At 34.2% G+C, this 24,578-nt stretch overlaps 3 protein-coding genes across 3 annotated transcripts; 1 reads left to right on the forward strand and 2 right to left on the reverse strand.

The window, feature by feature from the left end:
• Positions 1-11,919: 11,919 nt before the first annotated feature.
• PAAG_04657 (ARP2/3 complex 21 kDa subunit) lies at positions 11,920-12,796 on the forward strand (the record flags this gene model as incomplete). The annotated part of the gene is made up of 4 exons (XM_015845331.1): positions 11,920-12,261; positions 12,436-12,482; positions 12,583-12,661; positions 12,749-12,796. Coding segments are annotated over 4 exons (516 nt in total), but the record flags the coding sequence as incomplete, so codon positions are not given.
• Positions 12,797-13,554: 758 nt separating this feature from the next.
• PAAG_04658 (hypothetical protein) lies at positions 13,555-15,207 on the reverse strand (the record flags this gene model as incomplete). Its single annotated transcript, XM_002793082.2, has 1 exon — positions 13,555-15,207. The coding sequence occupies one exon, from the start codon at positions 15,205-15,207 to the stop codon at positions 13,555-13,557; it is 1,653 nt and encodes a 550-aa protein (XP_002793128.2).
• A 2,507-nt stretch (positions 15,208-17,714) lies between these two features.
• On the reverse strand, positions 17,715-18,250 carry PAAG_04659 (hypothetical protein; the record flags this gene model as incomplete). The annotated part of the gene is made up of 3 exons (XM_002793083.2): positions 17,715-17,867; positions 17,907-18,001; positions 18,070-18,250. The coding sequence occupies 3 exons, from the start codon at positions 18,248-18,250 to the stop codon at positions 17,715-17,717; spliced, it is 429 nt and encodes a 142-aa protein (XP_002793129.2).
• Between the last annotated feature and the right edge of the window lie 6,328 nt (positions 18,251-24,578).

A 24,578-nucleotide genomic window follows, 5' to 3' on the forward strand; every position in this document is an offset into this window, starting at 1 on the left:
AAGTAATTAAATAAAGTTAAAATTTTTATCAAGTTGAATATTTACCAATACTTTAATTGAATATATATATACTATAAGATAAAGAAACTATGAAATTCATAATAAAAAAATACTAATATGATGTTAAAACTCTCTATACTAGCTTCTTGCCCTCACACTGCTTACTATACTGCATACTAAAGCACTTATCTTCATACTACTTATCAAAGTACTTTAGAATCAGCATCTTCTAAAGAATTAGTATTATTTCAAAATTCAGTATTTGAAATCAGCACAGATCAATACTTTTCAAATATCAGTCTTTTAGCTTCAGCACTTCATAAAGATTTAGATCACTGCATTGCTAATTCCTTATTTTATAAAAAATTAGAGATAAAATTTATTACTACTTATTCATATATATAAATATCTTGAATCTTCAAAGTTCCTTTGAGAGATTTAGTGATTAGCTACTATTTAATTTTATATATATATTTTATTTATTGCTATCCTCTTCTCTTCATAGCACTTGCAGTATCTATATATCTACCCTCTTATAATTTTAGTTATAAAGCTTCTTACACGTTCTTTTGACATTTAGTTCATTCATTTTAGTATTCTCATAGGTGTTTTAAAAAACAGTATGAGAAGATAAGTATTTTAGTAAGCAGTGTGATAAGCAATGTGTGTTAAAAAGTAGATGTGAGCTATGTAAGATAGAATTTCTCTGCGTTGCTAACTACTATATAATGAAATAATAAAATTAATGAGAAAAAAAAGATTTTAGAATCTGCTTAGATTATAAATAGCTTATATGATCATATGACTGAATCATAATAAATCTACTAGATTACATGTATTGAACATCTGAAGTAGTTATATTGATAGTCTATCTCAGGGATGCTATATACTACTATGCAGTATGCTAGTCTATAATAGGAAGTCTAGACTTCAACATCTTCTTTCAGACTAGCTATCATACAGATTAGCTACTGTTTTACTTAAATCAATTATATTTATTTTCTCTGTCAATCTATCTTGCCTTCTACTTGCTGTATTTATCAAATTCTTTTCTTATTTCACTTATAATTTGGCTAACTTTTCAAAAATTCTTCAATATTTAAAGAAATTATTATAATGAATACTTGAATTAACTGATTTATAAGTAGATTTTTTATATTTTTATCTTTACTCTTATTTTTATTCTCAGTTTTATTTCTATTTCTATTTTTTAATATCTCAATATTCTTTTTATTATATTTCTATCATTTAATGCTTGTGAGATTTAGATTTTTAAACTATCAGTATTTGATAATATACTCTGTATTCTCACAGTAGTAGTATTGATATTTATTAAATTATTCAATAGCAGTATTCACAGCAGATAGATTAGAATGAGTTATAGTGATAATGATATAAGTAGTCGACTGATTCATTAATTCATTAAGATATAAATTTTAAATAGAGCTTTACTTGATGGCATAAAAATTATCTAGCTTTATTCTAACAAATTCTTATTGTCAGTCTCTTAGTCCTAGTATAAATAAATCATAGTAGGTACTTTTAGCTCAATTTTTACCTAGAGATACAAGTTTTGCCTTTAGATATCAAAAAGTTGCAAGATAGTTATGAAAATTATTATTTTAGAGCTGTAAGTCTCTTAACTTCTTAGTGATTTAAAGATATTTTTCTGTATGATATATAGTATAGTGTTGAGCAAAATTCTTTTATATAACTACTACGAGATAGAAATCTTTATTTAGTAATTTCAAAAAATTATATACAGTCATATTCTAAAATTAAAAGATTCTTATATAAAAAAGTTTATTTTTCTTATTTCAAAGCTCAATTTCCAGAGAAACTGTGATAGAAGATGCTATTTATTATTTGTTGAGAATATTTTTTGCTTAAATCAAATGAGCATCTACAAGAATAGAGCTCTTTCATTTCAGATAATTAACTTTAGTAAAAATAACTGTATACATTTCTTTCAACTTAATCTTTGCATCTTTGTAAAATTTATCAACTTTATTCTTAATAAAATTCTTAGTAGTATTTAATAATAAATTTAAGTTTTCTTCTAGTCTTTGTATGAGTATTTCTATATGTCTATCCTGTCTTTCTATATATATAGAATTAATCTCATGAAAATCTTATATTATATATGATAATTTCTTGAAATTATGAGCTGAATATCATGAAGAATTCTCATCAAATCTCTTTCAGTATATCTGATATTATAGCTTACTTTAGCTTATTCAACTGATGAGTATATAATTTATTTCTCATTCATTCTCACTATTTATTTCAATTGAGTCTGATGATCTGACAGTTTGATCAGATAAAAAGTCTCTGAAGATTTTGTGTAGCTTGTTTGAGAAGACGATTGAATAAATCTTTATCATTACAGAGAAATTCAATTTGTAGATATTGTTTATTTTTTCAGAATTCTGAAGAGGCTAATATTTTGCTCTGTTAGTTTATGACTTAATTAATCCATTTTATATAATTTCAATATTAGATAAATAAAATTCTTTACTATAAAGTCAGACTTTTAATAATGCTTATCAACTTATCTCTTTATCTATTTCTATGCTATTCTTATATCTTTACTTGTCTAGTTTCAAATCTCTCTTATTCAGTGAATAAAGCTTCTTGCTATTTCTTAATTTCTTTTCTTATTCATGTTCAATTTCTCTGTCAATAATTGTTAGTTAAATATTATTTATAATTCATATTCATCTGCTGTGACAAAGAAGAAGATTTCTATAAAAGTATTTAAAATAGCTATAAAGGTATGATCTATAATAAGCAGTCACTTATTTCAGTCATCTTGATAGTAATTTGACATAGAAATAAAGATAGATAATAATATATTAATTTATTACTTCTGTTTATTCATTAGTTTGTATATGATATGATATTAAAAGTTTCAGTTTTATACTCAAAATCTGTGTAAATTTATTTTAAAAGCTTGATATGAACTTAGAGTCTTAGTCAAAGACAATTGAGTTAAATGCTCTATTGTATGAATAGTAGAATTGAATAAATAGTTAGATCAACTATTAGACTATAACTCTTTGAGTGATTAAAATAAAGATTATCTTCTTACTTAATTAGCATATTATAATTAAAATGACATCATGATTTATTTTACTTTTTAGCATATTTATAAAGTTCATTATAATATACTATCATACTTATTCTGATATTAATAATAACTTTATCAAATCAGAAATCTTATCTTTTGAAATTTTACTGATTTAATATACATAGCAATTCTGAATATAGTGTAGAATATCTGTCTCCTAGATGACTCATTAATAGTATGATTGCATCAAGGTCAGAGTTTTTGTTCTTTAAAATATACTGTTAAAGCTTGATCATAAATTTTGTATAGCAGCTCAGCTATCAGAGTTTATTTTTTTTCTAAAAAAATATCATTAGTCTTTTATTGTACTACAGCATATTGTCTTTCATTATATAGAAACTATTTTCATCATCTATCTGCTATCATAGAGACTCAATTAAGATGATTATATTGTTTGAAAACACTATATATTCAGCAATATTCTTTTTTTTTAAAGGATTGACGCTAGTGATATCTATAGAAGAAGTGATTTGAGAGTCAAAAATCAGTATATAACTGTTCTATTACTTTCTAATTTGATCAGATTTACTCAATATATCTGCTAGCAGGTTGACCTTATCTGATCAATATTTGATCTCAAAGTAGAAATGGAAAAAAAACTCTGCTCAGTGAATTTAATATGCATTTAACTTCTTGATAGTCATAAAGTATTTCAGTGTATAATAATTAGTAAGAATCTTAAATTATTTCTTTTATTATAGTCTTTCAAGCTCTGTTCATTATTCTTATAAGGCTTAAATCACTATCAGTATTTTTTTATCATGAATTTTATAATTAAACTCTATTCTATTTATTGACTTTGAATAGAAAACTATTGAGTGTTAAAAGATTATTTTTAAATCTTTGACTTAGTATGTCAGTTACTACTCTATTAGAGATATTAGTCTTAATATAAGTCTTCTGCTCAAAGTCATAATAACACAGTATTGAAGTTTTCATCAGCTGTCTCTTCAGTTTTTTAAAAATTGATTTACATTCTGATATTTATACAAATGAAATAGTCATCTTTATTAACTGATATAGTAATTTTATGATATGACTATAATTTTTTATAAATTATTAGTAAAAATTACTAAATTTTAGATATGACTAAACTTCTTTAACTGTGATGAGAGTCTGTCATCTTATAATTATAGCTGTCTTCTTTGATTCTATTTCAATCTCTTTTGTATTAATAATAAACTTTAAATATTTTATTCTCTAGACTACAAACTTATATTTGTAAATATTAACTTGCAAATCAGTTATCTTTAGTCAGTTTAATATTAAGTTTATCTGCTGCTTGTACTCCTTCAGATTCGTGCTATAGATTAGAAAATTATTTATGAATGCTATCATAAACTTGTCTAAATAATTAAAAAAGATTCTGTTAATAAACTATTGAAAGCAGGCAGAGATGTTCATAAGATCAAAGAGAATTATTCAATATATATAGATTTTATAGCAGATTTTAAAAGTGATTATATTCTCAAAATCAAAGTTCATTTAAATACAATAGAACCTTTTCTGAATATTCAGCTTTGTAAACTATTTTACTCTGTTGAGTCAGTCTATCAGCTCATCTATTAAAGGTAAAAAATACTGATATTGTTTGATTATAGCATTCAGCTTACAAAAGTCAATATAGAGTTTTAGTTTCTTTCTACTACACACAATCAGAATTGAGAAAGTATAGAGAACTAAACTTGAGATAATAAAGTTCTTTATTAGATTGACTTTGAAATAGATCTTCACTCTTTCTAGTTCCTTTAAATTTATCTTATATAGAGGTGTATATCTAATACTCTAAATGAGGTTAATGTTAGGTTAAAGCTCTATTTTAAAGTTAACATTCTTCTATAGAAGAAATAGTTCATCTGATACTTTTTTTAAGAATTAGTTCTTCTGATCTTTCAATCATTCTGATAAGTTGCTGATTAGCTTCTCATCAGACTTATTTTCAACTCTTAGTATACTTTACTTCTTCTTAAGCTATTTATTAATTTTATATAGACTGGTTATAAAGATTGTAAAGTTCTTATTCTTCATATAATTATGAAAGGAAGTAGTTTTAATGAAGTTCATATTTATTATCTTCGATATTATCTCCTATTAAGTCAGTTTTTATCTTATTTTATATATTATAATTAAGTTGATCTCTTTCAATCTGTAGAGCTAAGTTTGATACTTCTATCTAATCTTCTTATTCAGTTTGATTTCTCTTCATTTTATATCTATTTGATGATCAGATTTAGAGTTCAGATACATCAGTGTTGATCAGAATACTATTTTTAATATCAACTCTGTTACTTGTTCAAGGATAGACTATTCACTTAGTCAAATCAGGTGTTGATTTCTAACATTGAGTTATATATTTTGTACTGTCAATCACTTTTATCCCAGGATAATATAATGCTGATCTAGATCTATTATTAGCAAAAGAATATTTTAAAATCTCTGATCATTCACTTAGAGATTTAGAGTTAATATATAATCTATCATCTTATTATAGATATTATTATATCTTTTTATGCAGTATTTGAATGAGAGTTCTTAAAACTTTCTATTGAAGAATGTTATCAATTTTATAATATATTAGATATCAGTAAAATTCACATCATTTACTTTAGTATCAGCAAAAGAATTTATAAAAGTAGCAATTTTATTATAAATTAACTTGATTAATAAATTAAAGTTTTTTTTCTCTAATTAAATCCTTTATATCAAATCTCTCATAAACTATTGAACTACTTGAGATGAAGTCTTCTCTCAGACTCACTCTTTTTATAAATTTACTGAAAGCTGAGAAGTGTTATTCTTTGCGAGCTTAATGATTATCTGTTGAAACTTATGTTTCATAAAATAATTTCTTGTAATATGATCTTTCTTCTTGCAGTAGTAGTATTGAATATTTGAATGAAGGCTTAAAACTTTCATGATAGAGGATTTTATATCAGAGTTGCTGGAAAGAGTTTGATTATTAAAGATTTATAATATGTTTTGCTTGAAGATATTAGATTTATTTTTTTGCAACCTTTTTAACTTCTGAGTGATATTGATTATCTGAAAAATATGAGCTGTCTGAGCACATATTTTCTGAAACTTAGTATATATATTGATAATTGTATAGACTATTACTATAATTTTCTGAAGATTAAAAAATAGTTTGTCATTGAAGTCTGTCTCATAGTTCTCCTTGACAATCTTAATCTCATCTACTAGATATAAGAATTTTGTAATAAATTTATAATAATTATTCTCATTATATATAATCAGCTTATTATAATCACTTTTGATATTTTACAGCTTGTTAGCATTCTTATATATTGACTTGAGATGCTCAAATATCTTATTTACAGTTTGATATTGCTTGAGGTGATCTTTTTTCATATGAGATGCAATATAATATGTCATGTCCTCATCAATTGAGTTTTCTGTATGCAATTATTATATATTCAATAGAATAGTGATTGACATTCTCTCAGAGCTTGTTCTTCATCTGAGAGAGTTAGTGTTCAAATTTCAGCTCCTTGCTGTCAATGATATATTTCAGATCATCAATCTTGACAAATCTTCTAACAGTCTCAGAGAAGATGACATCTTTACTTACCGCTTGATTACTAATTATTATGTGAATCAGAGTATAATTAAATTTATTATATTCAGCAATTAGCTTATCAATCTGACTTTTCTTAACAGCAACCCGATTAGTAGTGTTATTCTATTTATTCTCAGATAAATGATTGTATCTCTTAATGTTTTTTCATCATCAAAAATGTTATCAAAAATCATCATCAACTCATTATAAATATAATCACTATTTGAGTAAATTATCTCTTTGAATTTCTCAATTGAAATACATGATTGATTGATCAGTCTCGTTAGAAGATATCATCAATTCTTTTGACCTCTTTCAAGAAATTGGGAGCCTGCAGTGGTTATCTGATATTGAATTGAACTATTGTTTTCAATAGTTGACCTAATATATTATCTGATTTTAATTCAACTGATATACTTAAGTCTTCTATCAAAACCTGAGTAAAAAGATAGAAGGGAACCTTAGTATTATATTAGAAAGTGAATATGAGTTGTCTAAGATAGAATCTCTCTGCATTGCTAACTGCTATATAATGAAATACTAAGATTGATAAGGGAAAAAAAATGTCAGAGTCTGCTTAGATTATAAACAATCCATGTGATCATGTGACCAGATCATAATCAATTGTTGGGCATTACCGCCCGCTAGCCGCACTACCTCACGTGATGTACGCGTATATCAGTTAGCTGGCCAGTCCTTCCATTAATGAAAGACCAACCATCCCACAGGTTATGGCCCAGATAGCAGTTTTTTAAGCAAAACAAGACATTTTAATTAGAATACACTGCAACCAATGTGATATTGAATGAGTTTGACTAGATTTCCTTTAAAAACACTGTTTTTACATTAAAAATTAAAAGATTTTAAAAAGATACTGTCTATTATAAAAAAGTAATCACATTCATAAAGAAATCAAAACAAAAACATTAATTCTATAAAAGAAGACTCTTTTTGCAATAAAATCAAAAGATTTTACAGAAATATTATCTGATTGCAAGAAGTGATTATGTTCTTTAAAGAATTAGTATTCATATTATATTTATAATAAGTAGCTATTGATTATCATCTATGTTTAAATCAGAATGAAAAAAATTCTTATGTTCTCAATCAAGACTTCAAGGCTCATTTTCTCCAGTGTATGAAGAAGAGCACAATCAGATGTCAGAGTCTAGCTCAGCAGATGAGAGAGAAACTAAATACATACTGACAAAGAAAGTAATGAAAAATGTCAGTTTCAGCTATTATCTGAGAAAAAGACTTATATATCATGAGTCAGATGATGAGATCTCATCTCTCATATCTATTTCTATTTTCATGCCTACCTCTAATGCAAGTAGCAGGATCATCATAACTGTAGCTGATTTGCTTGCATTTTGTCAATAAATGATGACTATACAGTAAAACATTTAAATCAATAAGAACATCTTTGCATATACTTTAAAACAAGAGATATGCAAATATTGAATGGAAATGTAAGCTTCAATGAATACAAAAATCATGATGATATTTGATAATATCAACTATTAAATATGAAGAATTAATATTCTTGCAGATATAGAAGTTAATAATAACATAGATATTTTGATGAAGAATCAGCATAAATTATCTCAAAATATCAATATGTTGAAAAAAAAATATTGAACAGTATATATAAAAATCTTATATTATTAAATACTTCAATTCTTATTAGAACCTGTATAAACAATAGTTGAAGAGCTGAAATCAGATAATGCAACTGCTCTATGACAAAGAATTAGCACTAAATATACAGTCTTCTTAACAGAAGAATGAATAAATGTAATAAAAAAACTTTCTATTCTCTATGTCAAAGATAATGACTATATTATCTACTAAAAGAGATTTTTATCTAATTACATATTATAAAAAGTTAGTTAAAAATACAGATAATTTCCATCATGATCTCTTTCTCAATGATCTATAAAATTATCAGAGAGTCTTTTTAAAGACTTATATAAATGATTTCTATATAATAAGCTAAAATTCAATTATCAATATAGATATTGATAATCTGATAAAATAATTGATTAATTATATAAATAAAATAAAGAAAACTGATTGTATAAAAGTCTATAATATAAATGCTGTCACTGTGAGTGATGATAATAAGCAGTTCAATACATCATCTTCTGTTTCAAAGTGCAATATCTGCAACTGAGCAGAGCATTCAAACAAAATCTATTAATGTCTATACTTAGAATTAGTGACTGATTGATAAAAAGAAGTGAATAAAATTAAAATCATTAAAAATACTGATGAAAATAGTAATAAATAAAAATTAAAGAATAATAGAAAGAAGAGCAAAAATAAAAATAAAAATGAGAATAATAACTATAGTGATAAAACACTAAATCTTCTTGTCTTTCAATTTAATATTAACTCTGTAATTGTTCTATTTATTTCATCTGAAATATCATCAAAACCTCAATAGTATCTTGATACTGGTGCTAGTTTTCACATGACTGATGAAAGGCATCTGATGATATATTCAAAGTCATTTATGAGAAATTTTAAAGTGAACACAGCTGATAGAGGTCAAAGACATATCAAGAAGATAGAGAATATATATCTACAATTAGAAGAGAGAAATATCATGATTCAAAACATATACTGAATTTCAAATCTCACTATCAATCTGTTTTTATTTATAAAATTAGAAGATTAAGACTTCAGATTTAAACTATTCTCAATCATATTATTATATTTTATTATTTATACTCTGAATAGTATGATATTTACTATAATTCACACACCACAAAGCTTCATCTATAAGATTGTTGAATGAAATTTGAAAAATAATATCTGTTATACATTCAAAGTGATCAATCATATCACTTAATTTTATGATTATGAAGATGTAATAATAATAGTCAATAAATTCAATATTTAATTTAACAAATCAACTATATTCTCATGAAGAAAATGATGACAGACAGAATTAGTCTTTAGGCACAGCAGTGTTTAATTATTTTGTATATAGCATGTTACAGTTAAGTTCTAGGATAGAATAGCTAGCTTTGACTATGTGGAGACATCCTACTTGTTGATGCATAAAGGGGTGTTGGGTATGACCACCTAGTAGCCACACCACCTCACGTGATGTACGCGTATATCAGTTAGCTGGCCAGTCCTCCCACCAATGGAAGACCAACCATCCCACACCGATCCACTAGGTTACATGTGGAGCGTAGTCACGTGGTCATATGATGGGGATAAACCTAGCCCCGGCGCCGAGCCTAACAGTGTGAGGGCAGGAGCTAGTAGTATAGAGAGTTTTGACATCACACTGATGATAAATTCAATGTTAGTGAAATATAAAAGAAAATCTATAAGAATCTGATGAATGATGATCAAGGCAGTTAGTCTACTGATAAGCTTGATGAATTTTCATTTGACTCTTTTCTTACTTCTAATGTAGCTGCTTGAAAGCAAGTACTTTTTAAATCAAAAAGTAATATTACAGTATAGCTGCTTATATATAAATTAAAATTGATACATCTCACTACACTCTCAAGATTAATTCATTCTGATCTCAATCATATTTGATTACTCATGTTGATCTGATCTGATTTTCAATTATCTCTATATATTCAGCTGCTTATTCATTCTTTATTTTAATTCTCAGTTTAGTATTCTTATTGTAACTATCAAGTTAAATAAATGAATTAAAGCTGTTGTTTTGTTATCATTTTGACTCTAGTTGAGTCATGATAATAAAATATTTTTATTAGTTTTTTCATCAAAAATTAGTATTTTTTTTGTATTTTAAGAAGTATATATAAAAATTTTATAGTTTTTTTTTTAAAAAAAAGAAAAAATTATTTTTAATTTATTAGATTTTCTTGAAAAATTTAATTTAATTATTAAATTAGTAGTAAAATTTTAAAAAAATATCTATTTAGTTTAATAAATTAAATATATAAAAATTATATAAAAAAATTAAAATATAAAAAAAAATTTTATTAAAAAATTACTAAATAAAAAATTAAAAAAAGTTGATAAATTAAATTAAACAATTTAATAATTTAAAATTTATAATATTTATTTTAAAGAATTAAATAGATGAAAAAAAAATTATAAAATTATAAATTTATTAATTTTACTATTAAAGTAATTTATAAAATTATAAAATTTAAAGTAAATATAATCAGTTTAATCAGATATATTTCACTTTAATTTCAATTCAGTCAATTTAAATAAAAAATACTAATTTATAATCAATTAGAAGTAGTATAGAATATTATTAAAAAATTAATTATTATATAAATAATTATCATTTTTATTTCTATTTCTATTCAGTCAGTATTTCTGAAAGTTTCAAAATTTGAAAAAAAAAAAAGCTGAAAATCAGAAGAAAAAAAAGCTTTAAAATAGAAAAAGCTAAGTTAGTTCAAAAAATATGATCTCATCTTAAAGTTCTTAAACAGAGAAGTAATAAGTTAACTTCAAAGTTTAAAAGTTAAGTTTGAACTAAAAAATAAGCTTCTCTTCAATCTGAATTAATTTGATTAAATTTGCATCTAAATTCACCCTTAAAATCTGCCATTGAGTTGGTCTTGTAGAATAGTATGAGACACATTAAATATATATGTAGCTTCACAAATTGAGATAATTTCTTGATTTTTAATTGAGATTATCATAAGTTCAAACCTTTTCTCTTTCTTTATAGAGTTTCTTGCATTTTTACTGCGAATTGATGGCATTCTCACGCGTTGAAGTGGATGGGTTAGAAAGTTGAAGATAATTTAAATTGGGTGGCCGGCTCGCTTGGGTGGCGGTGTAAGGATTCAGTGATTGATAAATGATTTACTATGTATGTATAGTGAGGTCAGGCCTGACTATGATTGGGGTTAGGTCACGTGGAGAGGTGGGCCAACCCTTTTAGCGAGGTTGACTCATCTTCAACCTGACAAAATTAACTGTAACGGAACAACATGAGATCATACACAATCCAAGGTGAAAAGACATGACATGATATAGATATAATATAATATCTCCGGGTTAACAATTCAGCTAGGAATTCAGTTTAGGATCATATCCCAGACATCGACTTTCCGATATGCCGGTTGGTTTGAGTGCCCCCTCTTTCCCCAGCTACAGGAGAACACTAAACTCCCCGCTCCTCCCGCTGACCGTGTATTTGCCCAGGCATACCACTCAATCTTCCTTCAGGAAGCAGACGTCCCAACCATAGGCATGTCACGCATACTCCGGAGATAAATCAGAAACTTATCCCTATTCTCACACATGTCTGCCAATAGGAAATTTCCCCGTCCTGCCTCTCCGCACGCGAACCCGTGGCCCCGCATACACCCTTCCGGCACTCCCTCCCGGCACCCCGGAGTCAAACATTGACCCGGACAGCGAATCATACGACTGCCTCGATGAAATTCTCTCCCTATACCGTGCAAATACCTTCTTCCGAAATTTTGAAATCAAGGGCCCCGCGGATCGCATGCTGATATATGGCATCCTGTTTGTCAGCGAATGCCTTACCAAAGTTAAACCGGGCATGCCTGCCAGAGAAGCGGAAAAGGTAGGCCAGAATTACGATTTTTGGGTCATATATATATATATGTGTGTGTGCTTTTCGATTTGTTGGCTGACGATAAGAACAACAAACGAAACTACAACAATATATAGGTCCTCATCAACACGTCTCTTGATCACTTTGCAATCCCCGGGGGATGCCTCTTTCCCGCTGAACCAGGCCTTTGAACCACCTCGCGATCGCCAGGATGCAGAGGCTTTAAGACAGTATGTCAAGCAACAAATATTATATTATTTTCTCTTTTAATTTCCTTCCCACCCCCAACCAAAAAAAAAAATTAGATATATCACCTTACGTCTGCTCTAGATACATCTCTCAGGTTCGACAAGAACTCGCCATTCGATTACATTCTCGCTTATACCCCGAAGGAGTTGGTCCGTCAAAGGTATATATTCATTCCTCCCGTATCCCTTTTCACACATGCCTTCGTCCTCTTCCATTTAACAGCTAACCCCCCACGTTACGGATGTAGTGGTGGCTCGCTTTTGCCAAGCGAAAGTTTATGGGCAAGCAGCTATGAGATGGTTTCCTCGTCTTTCCTTCCCCTGGTTTTTTTTTTCTTTTTTTTTTTTTCCCTTTCTTTCTTTCTCTTCGTATTATTCATTTCCTGCTGTGTTTAGAAAGCCGTCTCCCCTGATGGCCTAAAATATACATTTTCGAAATCCGGCATATTCTTTTGTTCAACTTCTTCTGTTTATTTTCCCCAATTCAGCAGTCGCTCGGTCAGCCAGTCCACTCCTAATGCAATGTTATCAGAGAATAACGCAACCTTGTCCAATTTTCATATGAAGCTGCATATACAACGTGGACGTGTCTACGATTTGTCCTTTGTAGGTTGTATCTTCAAGGGAGAATTTATTTATTTTATCAACGCAGTCCGTAAAATAGTCTTGCAGAATGAAAGTTTAGGCCAGCTCTATAATAAGTCCTTATCTACAAGCCATGGCAGGACGGGAAGGGATAGAGTACAAGAAGAGGGTATCATACATCCAACTTCTATAGTGTCAGCAAGATGGACTGCTGTGCAGATGATTTTCCTTTTTGAGACTCTTTTTTTTCTAGTTGGCATGTGGCCATGGGGAGTTTAGTCAATGGAAGTGTGATTTATTGAGGGTGGAGACTGAATAGTTACAGAATGAGCAAGGGAAAGAAGCTGAAAAAATGCCGCCATGAAACAGGTGAAAAAGAAGGAATGAACAGGAAGGCTTGAAATTGATACATTGCACTCCGTCCTATGGCTTCTCCTGATACCGGCGCCCGTGGTGATGGCTATCATGGCTACTGTGTTGGCGATTGGAATAAGAACTTTTCATGTGAACACCCATTGTGACTTGTGTGGTGGTTCTCTGCAGACTCCCCATCGCTACGCCAACTCGTCATTTTGACCTCGTCATCCAGCCTGTTAGGCTTGGCAATTTCTGTGTCCAGCCGTTGCTTGAAGAGGATCTGTGGATTGAACGCAAAGGCCCCCTGCGGTACGAACGTTGCTGCCAAGATCATAATGGACAAGATGGTAAACTGAATGGCTCCTATGTTCATAATAGCAGGGTGGATGTCGCCATCGTGCTCGGCTCCACCCGATTCATTGAAGACTATGTCTATATACCGACCCAACATAGGCGAGGTGATGGCGTAGATGACGATGTATGTCGAATAGAGAAAAGCCATTACAGCGCCCAATGCGGAGACATTCTTGGTCTTTGACTCGACGCGTGCAAGTGTCGCCTGGATGTATGCGACGAGAGAGACATCTCCGGCCGCCCAGCCGAAGGAAATTGGGAGGAAGGTGGCAGCTACTATCCAGGCATAGGCAACCTGGCCCTGCGGAGGGTACCAGAAGGGTAAGTACCATACGGCCAAGAGCATCACGGAATCCAGCCGGATCCATGGAATGGGCGTGGTGACGAGGTTTGTAAAAAAAAATACGAATGATGCGCCTAGCAGTTCGCCCAGATTCGAGCCCCCAACAATCACTTGCGACCAGGCTGAATTTCCCAGGTACCGACGGGCAATCGCAGGAGCTAATCCGTTTTCTAGATATCTGTGACCGTAGAGGGCGATGGCGTATCCGGGCAGCAGCCAGATGAATCGGCGATTAGTAAACATAAGCTTTCCGCCAGTCCAGAAGGATTCCAGAAACAGCAAAAAGGATCCAAATATGGCTTTGATGTAGGCGGGTTGTTCTGCTAGAACATCCTGCGCCTCAAGCTGGAAGTCCAGATTAGTTATGCAGGACCATGTGCCAGCCGCCATGGCAAAACAAACTGGGGTAATAATGAAGGAATAGTTATTTCCCAGATTCGGAATGAGGGCGAGAGCAGTGCAGAACGCGCCAGCGGTGCCGGCAACCTCATAGAAGATGTGAACAAGAGCATCAACACGGCGAAGCTTCTGGACGTTTCCGCCCACAAGATCTCTAGGGATGACACGACGAATAAGCTCCACCATCCCGTAAACGATACCTGTGACAGAGTAGATGGGGATTAACCCATCCGTATTGTAATTTCCATAGTAATGAAAGTCATTTCGAGGGTGTTTGGTGCGGAATTTTTTGGGTACGAATGACCCACCGGTGCTGGCATCCACGATGAGGGGCATGGCGGCGAAAAGGCCAAAGGCAAAAACTGAGGTTGACAGGACTAGCTTCGTGGGTGCCCTTCGGACGAGCGGTGCAATGAGGATGGCGCCTATACACTGAAATGCCTGGTTAAGCCCTGTGAGGAGGCCGACTCGCTCGAAAGTTTTGGATGTCGAATTTGAAATGAAGGCATCATAGTCATATCTATTGGTGGCGAGAGCTACAATGGACCCGTTGAAGGCTTCCAGGCCGAATTTGTAAAGCATGATCCCAGCGATGTAGAGAGCTATATTGCGTCTCTCCAGAGCGGTGAAGCCGGTCCAACTGTCGTGAAGTAGAGTAAAACATGTCATGACCGACGCTCATATCTCAGCTACCAACACGCAGATAGCAACAGAACGAGGGGAGGCGGCGCGCACTGGTTCCGATGTAGGATGTGGATCAAACCAACGTAGTATAGATCGTATATTAAGGTTTATATATATATATATATATATATATATATATATATACATCTACCAAGGCATACAAATATTATATACTCTCAAAAAACAGGAGGAAATAATTATGAAGCTGTAGGAGATCGCAGCATTTCCAGGGAAATATCGATCGAAGAATTCATTTTATCATCGTTATTGTTATGTTATTATTATTAACAGTCCAAGGTGGTGATTATTTGTCTGTGGTCGAAGGACTTTTGCAAGAAAGGCCTTTGACAAATTGCGGCAGCAGGTATTTCGTTGCCAATGACAGCGTCCAGGCTCAGCCCGTGCGTGCGTGCGTGCATGCATGGTCGAGTTGAGCTTTTTCAAGCCACAAACTGGAGAAGCCCTGGGGTGATAAGGTCTCCTGGGATTGTATCAGAACTAACTATCATTTGATGAACTATTATCTCAGCCAGGGCGGTGGGGTGGCGGTCCCAGTCAGGGGCTCACTCAGTGTTAGAACCATAATGGGCGTTCACATGGATCGAGAGGGAAAAAACTCCTGCTGGTCCATGGATGCTGTGGGTGAGAGATCTAAGGTTGGGTTATTTTTAATTTAGTTCCAGCCCAGATTGGAAGCGAGTGGGACGGCGGAAAATCAACCACCGCTTGATGAAAAAAGATTAAAGGGAAGTTGTAGTAGCGAGGGACAGGAGGGGAGAGAGGGACAGAGGGAGAGAGGGACGGAGGCAACGGGAACAAACGAGTCAAGCATATGGCTAACCATCCCTGCTAGACGGGTTAGAGATTATAGAGAATTGTGGGTTTTAATATATTTGCTCATCCCTATCCCAAGCCAACTGTCCAATAGAGTGACACATCACTCTCGCGTGGGATGAGCGAGCTGAGCCCTTGGTCGCAGTAGACAGCCATCCATAGCATCCATAGCATCAGCATCAATAGCATCCACAGCACCTATAGCGCCATAAACACCCATAGCTACCTTTAACTACCTATATAGGCATAAGGAGATATAGAGAGATGAAATGGTAAAGAATGTCGTTGGAATAGTGATGATGGTGATGGTGGGTGGTTAGATGCAACAAATATGCCAGTAGTCAATAGTTAGCCTCCGTAACTAACTAAGCCATCGGCAGAGTTGCTCCCGCTGTCCAGGGCTGTCCAGGGCAGGTGGAAGTTTGCCGCGTCTCCGGGTGGAACGTTCCGCGAACTCTGCAAAACGCGGCAGTTGTGGATGCCCGGGATTGCCAAGCTTGCCAAGCCTGCCAAGGACGTGCGGGTGTTTTTTCTGGCTCGGGAAAAGGGGAAAAGGGGGAAAGAGTGGTTTTCTAAGCCCAATCGGGATTTTATTAGGGCTTCGAGGGTAAGCTAGCCCTAATCAGATAACCATCGGCCCTTGGGCGCTAGTTGGTTAGAACCTTGGGACGCGCTCCAACATTAACCTAATCTAACAAGGTTGTAACTCAAATGACTGGTCTTCCTCATCAATCTTCGTGCGTAAAAATGTGTGGAGTAGGTGCCCCGTTAGCCAGTCAACTCGGTGCAAGAACTTTTGGGTGGGGACCATAGGACAATTACCACTAATTAGCTAACCCCAAAACTAACTACGGTAACTACGGGGTAGAACTAGCTAGCTATTTAGTTGGTTAAATCCAGGTGGTTGGTTACCTAGCGAATCTCCAAGAAGATCGTGTTTTTCCCCGCGCGAAGTTAGTTATTTAGTTAACCTTAACTAATTAAACGATAAAGTTATCCGATCAACCGCAGGTTAGAGTTCAACTTTAAGTTTGTGCAGTCACCTAACTAGGTAGTTACAAGTTCGCAGGATATACATACATCACTACATAATCTGCACTCACTTGCTTGAACTTAGCTTTGTGCATTTTACTCCTGAAACGTGAGAAGAACCCACAACGTGGGGTCTAACCTGCGTTTTGAAGAGCTCGTGTGCCCGTGTGCCCCGTCTGCCCGTCTGCCCGCATGCTTTCTCCTTCTCGCTACCCAACAACACCAAAGAGCAAAAAAGCCGACAGCAGTTAAACACTAATAATAGCAACCCCATGCGTCATTCTACATTTACACGGGCCACTGGCGAACAGCCGGCAAATCTCATCATAGTGGTTGGTCGATTTAATATTAATGCAGGATTGTTGGTCAAAACAACATCCAATGTATAATATATATATATATATATACCGAGATGATTGGGATTAAACATATGAAATATAGATATTTATGCTACTCTGAAAGTTGGAACCAATGCATGGAATATATTTCATAGTATTTCATATGTGAATGAAAAACTACTGCCAATCGAAACAGACTAGAAACGAATGTGGACAGTGGGCAGCCCAGAGCAAAATCAAACGCGAAAAAGATATCAACTACACTGTACTGCAAAGACAAACAAAAATTTACCAAGCCGATTGGTTAACATGTCCCACGAAGCGGTGGGGGAACTGTGTAAGATATCCTGGCGGGCCTAGGGCTGATTTAGAAGCATCCCTCGCAGCCTTTGGTGCTGGTTGAGGCAGCAGTAGCAATACAGGCAAGGTCAAGGGCGATGTCTGTGTCAGAAGATATTAGCACCACGTGCATGAACATACGATAGTCCTCTGCATTGGAAATGGCATACTCAGTCCCAATTCTTCAAGAGCGGCAGCACAAGCAGCGCTGGAGGCGGCAAGAGATTCCAGACATGCTATTCACCACTGTTAGTACACAGGATATATATTGGGCTCTCTGATCGCACTGCTACGGGCTACTTACTAATCCAGTCGCAGCTCGCAGCTGATGTTGCCTTCTCAAAGGTAGTAACTGCATGTTTGAACTCGTTGAGAGCGTGCGTAACCGCAGGTTTCGGGTTAGGAGAAGGGGCCTGGGGGGATGGTAGTGCGACAGCGGCACCGAGGAGGGCGAAGGAGGCAGCAATGACCTTGGAGAACTGCATTTTGGATAAAAGGTGAAGAAGAAACAAGTCTTCAAGAGAAGGTTTTCAAGAAAGAGGTTTGTGTTGGAATTGTAGATCGCAAGAGATGATGTTTTGTTGTTGTGTTGGACGATGATCAAATGTTGACCTCTGGAGCGGAAATCAGCTCGAATTTATATCTTTTGGAAGCGTACATTGTCACAGCCAGAGAACACAGAAATAGGACTGAATCCGTCGACCCTTGTTGAATTGTACTAGGGGCACAACGTCAGTCATCGAAAGATTGGATGCGATGTTGCAGTGACCAGTTATCTACCGGTGCTGGTAGCTGTGGGGTTGAAGATCCAGGAGTGAGAATGAACGATAGCTGCTAAAAGCAAGGAGAACTTATCGACAACTGTTAGAAGCGGCATAACACTCTTCTTCTCAAAGTTCTCTGGAGGTTACACGTGAAGTTTACTTACAGGGTTTTTGCTCCCGCTTCTTGAAACCGAGGATCAATGCATGCAAATATAGCAGCTATAGCTATGCTTGTTTATTATCTGTTTGAGGAGAGTCACAAATTTTTCCACTTTGCTCGCTAGAACATGAAACCGCCTCATGTAATGCTTCCCCAGATCTTCCTAGAGCTTGCCTTGGCTGAGTGGCTGTACCATTGATCCGGCATAGTCTAGCACCCCGTCGCGATCTCCATGTCTGGAGGCGACGCAACTTTACCATTTGTTTTCTACCAGCGGCTCTCTGGGAGATGATCAACTCCATAACCTACCATTATTTCCGGATATCAGTTTAATCGGGGTATCAACTTGCCATATCACGAGGCTCATTTAATTTGCTGGGGTAGAGGAGGAGAGGAGCGGGGAAAAACGACGTAAAAGCTACCTCACTTAAAATAGACAATAACATCAAGAGACTGACACATGCTGTTCAGCCTCCAGGGTACATCGAGAGATCTGAGCATCCATCCGCGCTTCAAAGGTAACTTGCGCAGAAAACGCGAGCTCCCCAGGCCCTGGTACGCCTGAAACGGAGGCACTTCAATCAGCAGCTTTGTCGGGCATCAAATTGAATACTGGGAATGTAGTTTTTCCAGTTGAGAGAAGCAGGTGTCCGCTTAATCCACTGTAATGGTCCTGCCCATTCTACAACTCCATACAACCGTGAATAAGGCGTCGATAGCCCAGAGCTTGCCTGTGGGGCTTTGGTCCTTAATCCAGAGAGATAGAAGCCTTGGTAGGTAGGGTGGTAGTAGTATTTGGGACCATGGTCGGCCACAAGGAAACCACATCAACAGAAATGTGGATACGCTGCTGCTAGGCACTGCTACAGTGCCTGTATATACAGTCACATGAAGAAGCAGATCTGACTTCAATCACTGCAAGACATATCACTAGAAGTTAGTTATTAGTTTATTTTTAACCGTGACATTTGTGTTGATTTACCAGCAGCTGAAGAAGTTTCAGTTTCTTTTTCTTTTTTATTTGTTCTTGACTCGTGTAAGTATATAATTTTTATTTCAAGATTTGAGTTATCTATCTTTCATTGGGTCTTTCATGAGATCAACATCATGTAGATTTGATTAATCTCTTGCATTGAAGAAAAAATGAAGAGAAAGGCTAGCAAGCTATTGTATACTGGCTGCCAATAATCACATGTGTATTAGTGTAAAACTATTAGTTAACTAGTTAACTAGTTATTAGTTAATCAGCTAACCTTAATTCCAACCGAGCCAGCCACCCAACCAAGGTCGAAACTATACGTATTTAATAAAGTTCATTTAAAATGCAATTATCAAACAACAATCAAAATTCCATTAAAATTAAGATTAGAACATCTTCTTCTTGAATGTTCAATAGTTTTCACAGTTATTACATCTCTTTGGAGGTCACGATCATTATTGTAAGAAAGAAGATTCAGATTCATATACTCCTATAAGGGGCTGAACCCCTAGATTCGCTCTGGCTGGCTGACTCAGCCTAGTCATCATTTGCTTGTGCGCACGTGATCATGCTACGTGAGCTTGCTTAAGCTTGTGTTCTCATCTCATTCTTCTCTTCCCTTTCTCAAGCAATTCATCCTTGTTATATAGGAGGACTAGCCTCTAGTTCTTAGAGCTTAATCCTCTACATTACAAATTGCTTCACTCCTTTCATTGATAGGCCACTGGGAGTCTTAATTCTATATTATGAAGCTCAGCAAATGTGCTGACATACAACAGACTATTGAAAGTCTTAAATTCTGCATCACAAAGTTCAGTGATAGCACTGATATATGAATGGACTAGGTTAGCAATCATGCTAACAAACAAATGAGCAACATTGAAAACATCTAGCTGAATGAGATAAAGTGACAGACTTGTACAATAAATATATAAATAAATTAACATGAAGCAATGAGCAGGAATACTCCCAGCAGCTTTGAACAACAATGAATGACTTTTCTTCAACAGCAGAAACAGGTCCAGTGTGAGAACAGAGATTTAATAGCAGCTCAGCAAGCTGAAATAGCTAATTTATGACAAGTATTGAACATCTCAACATCAACTCTCTCTCAATTGAATCTGCAATCACTTATTGTAGTCAAAAGATCAAAGACCAAGTTATCAGACTGCAAGAAGTATGATGATTCTAATCTGAAGCACTATTCTCAGTGAGAGCTAAAGCTTCAATCAAAACTTAAGATTGATGGAAAAGCTTTAGATAATAATGAAGAATGTGCTTGGTATGTGTAGAGAATTAAGCTTTAAGAACTAGAGGTTAGCCCTCCTATATAACAAGAATGAATTGCTTGGAAAAGGGAAGAAAAGAATGAGATGAGAATATGAGCTTAAGCAAGCTCATGTAGTATGATCATGTGTGCATGTGCAGCATGATCATGTGCACATATGCAAAAGATGATTAGGCTGAGTCAGCCAGTCAGAGTGAATCTAAGAGTTAAGTCTCTTATAATACCCCCCTTCTCCCTCTTTGTTGCAGGCCTTTATGACTATTTAAAGTCCTCTTTATATCTAATTTTGCCTGCTGAGAGGCCTCCCAAGTGTCCAAAGCCTTCACTTCTTGTAGAAGACTCATGTCATTCCATGTAGACTCAGCCCAATCTACTCATTTAATAAGGTATTGCTTTTTCCTCTGATAGGTTCATTCACCTCAAATTTTCTCAATCTCAAACTCAGGTCCTTTCAGAGTCTCTATAGTGAGTGACTGCTAGTCAGTTTGTCTCTGACTAGGCAAGAAATCTGTTATCACTGCATGTAGAAGCTTTACATTAAAGACATTATGAATGCTGAGTGAGACATTCAGTTGATAAGCATGAGATTCTATCTTTTCTAGCACAGTATATTGATTGTATTTCACATTCAGCTTCTTGCACAGATGATTAGTTCTCATATTCTCTAAGCTCAATCAGACCTTATCTCTGGATTGAAAGCTTAGAGCTGGGTCTCTTCATCTATTCACATAGTTCTCTTGAGATTGCTAAGTATCTGTCATTTTTACTTGAGCTTACTTCAACACTTCATGAGTCTTCCTTATATAATCATCTGCAAACTCAATGGAATTATATGATGTTTTAACAGGAAGTGCATCAGCTATATCAATGAAGAAGACATGGAAAAGATGTGTTAAAAAGAATTAGCTCACATCTGTTAAGGCAGTATCTCTATTATTGATGATCAGCTCTGCCAGAGAGAGTCATTCACACCAGTCATTCTATTGAAAGTTAATATACTTGTGTAGATAGATTTTCATAGTCTGATTTATTCACTCTGTAGCTCTGTCAGTCTCTGAGTGATAGACTGTAAAGAGTCATCTTTTAATATCTAATTTCTCACACACTCAAGTTCAAAACATACTTATGAAAGCTGATTCTCAATCTGATACTACTGTCTTAGAAATATCATATCAAGAAATGATGTTGTGAAGGAACACTATAGTCACTGTCTTCACATCAGTTTTCTTAACTGCTTTTAATATAACTCTCTTAGTCAGTCTGTTTGTTATAATCATGATATTTATATATTCTTTAGAGCTTGATAAGTTCATAATAAAGTCCATGAAAAGCTCCTGTCATATGCATTCAGAAATAAGAAGAGGCTTAAGCAGTTTCTGATATCAATCTCTTTATGCAGTGTTTAATCTGCAAAGATGACAGTTTCTGATCATTCTTCTCACATCAGCAGCATAGCCTGACCAGTAGAACTCATATCTTAGAACTTATGCTGTTTGCTCTCACTCAGAATGATCAGTAAGAGATGAGTCATGAGCCTTGTGCACTAACCTGGTTTGAAGAGGTTCAAAGTCTGATACTCACTTATGACCTCAAAAGAGAAGCTCTCTGTTCTCATTTAAAGAGCACTCAGAGACAGAGGCCTTAATGCTGAGTTTAGAAGAAAATCTGAATCTTCTCTCATGAAGAGTCTGCTTCAGACACTACAGAATCTTGTCATTTTTGTGAGCCTCATTTCACTGAGCTTGAAGAGATATCTCAGGTTCCACACTGGCAGCAGTCACTCTTAGTTCCATTTCAGGTACCAGTATATTAAACTTAAGTAGTTGAGCTTACCTCTGCTTGATTCTCTTATCATCAGCATCTTGTGACATGTTCTGCTCTCTTTGTGATAGAGTGTCTAGTTCAGTGTTCAACTTCTCTGGCCAGTAATCAATTCTGAAGTTGAATTGATAGAGAATATTCATTCAATATAGCTATCTTTTATTTAGTCTGCATGTAGTCATGAAGTATTCTAGATTCTTATGATCTATAAGGATCTTGAATTCCTTTACACTTTACAGCTCAGCATCTTATTCCTTTAAACACTCAATTATTGCTAATAACTTCTTATCATGAATCTCATAGTTGCATTCTGCAGGTGAATGCTTGTGAGAGAAGAAGACACATAAGTGTAGAATGCTCTACTCATCATATTGTAGCAGCACTTCTTCTAAAGCATAACTTGAGAAGTCTGTTTTCAATATAGTCTCATAGTCAGAGTCAAATTGAAGCAGGATTGAAGCAGAGATAAACATTGATTTTAGACACTTAAAAGCTTCCTCAGCCTTGCTCATCCACAAAAAGAGAACATTCTTGCATGTAAGAATTGTCATTGGGGTCATGATCTTTGAGAAATCTCTGATGAATCATCTATAGAAATTGGTAAAGTCTAAAAATCCTCATATACTCTTAAGAGTAGTAGGTGTCACTTATTTCAAAACAGCTTTAACCTTCTCTGAATATATTTGTATATCCTTGCCTGCTTCAATGATAAATTCATGATATTTTGTGCTGTTCATCTTAAACTCACTCTTTCTGATGTCTGCCTGCAGGCCTGCTTCCTGTAGACATATAAGCATCTTTTGTACATGCTCACAATGCTCCTATAAGCTTTTTGAGAAAAATATCAAGATGTTATCTAAATAGACTAAGTAGAAGTCGTCTAGATATCCATATAATGCTCAGTTGATATATTTTTGAAATGTGCTCAGAGTATTAGCCAAATCAAAGAGTGTAATCAGTCACTCAAATAGCCTGTATCTGATTCTAAAGACTGTTATCCACTCATCAACTTTTGTGATTCAAATCTTGTGAAAAGCTGTAATAATATCCAGCTTTATGAATCATTTAGCTTATCCAATTCACTGTAGAGTCTCACTGATTAATGATAGAGAATATCAATTCTTTCAGATGATTTTGTTAAGAGCTTGATAGTCTACATAGAATCTTAGTTCACCCTCAGACTTCTTTGCAAATAGTACAGAGGCGGCTGCAAAAGAGTTGCTTACTCTAATAAAACTCTTATCTAGATAATGTGTAAGAGTCTTTTACAAAGTCAGTAGTTCCTCTCAAGACATATTATATAGTGGGCCTCAAGGAGGTTGTTCTATGCTACCATCAGCCTTTTTAATCAGTTTAATCCTATGATCTCTACCTGGGCCACAAAGTGGGAGTAGAGTGTCAGTGGCTTCCTTATCAAGTATATTCAAAAACTCATGATAATGTTCAGGCAGCTTTTCTCTATAGTCAATCTCTGGTTTCACTTCTAGAGTCTTTTGAATGTCAGTCAAACTGACAGTGAAGATCTCAATGTTTCACTTCTCTCAAGTGCTCACAAGCCTAGAGAAGCTTATAGCAGAGATAAGAATCACATCAGCTTTTGCATTTAAACTAGGCTTTATCTTTATGTCACTCTTTTTAAATCTCATAATTCTTTGATGAGGGATCACAGTTGCCTTTTGCTGGGCCAGCCAGGGGTCAATTAGATACATATTATGACCATGTAACCTATTCACCATGTAAAGAAAGGCCTGTTCAGTTATGTGACTGCCTATATCAATTTGAATGCCAGTCACCATGCTTG

This window comes from Paracoccidioides lutzii (genome assembly GCF_000150705.2).
Source record: "Paracoccidioides lutzii Pb01 unplaced genomic scaffold supercont2.12, whole genome shotgun sequence".
Lineage (NCBI taxonomy): Eukaryota > Fungi > Ascomycota > Eurotiomycetes > Onygenales > Ajellomycetaceae > Paracoccidioides > Paracoccidioides lutzii.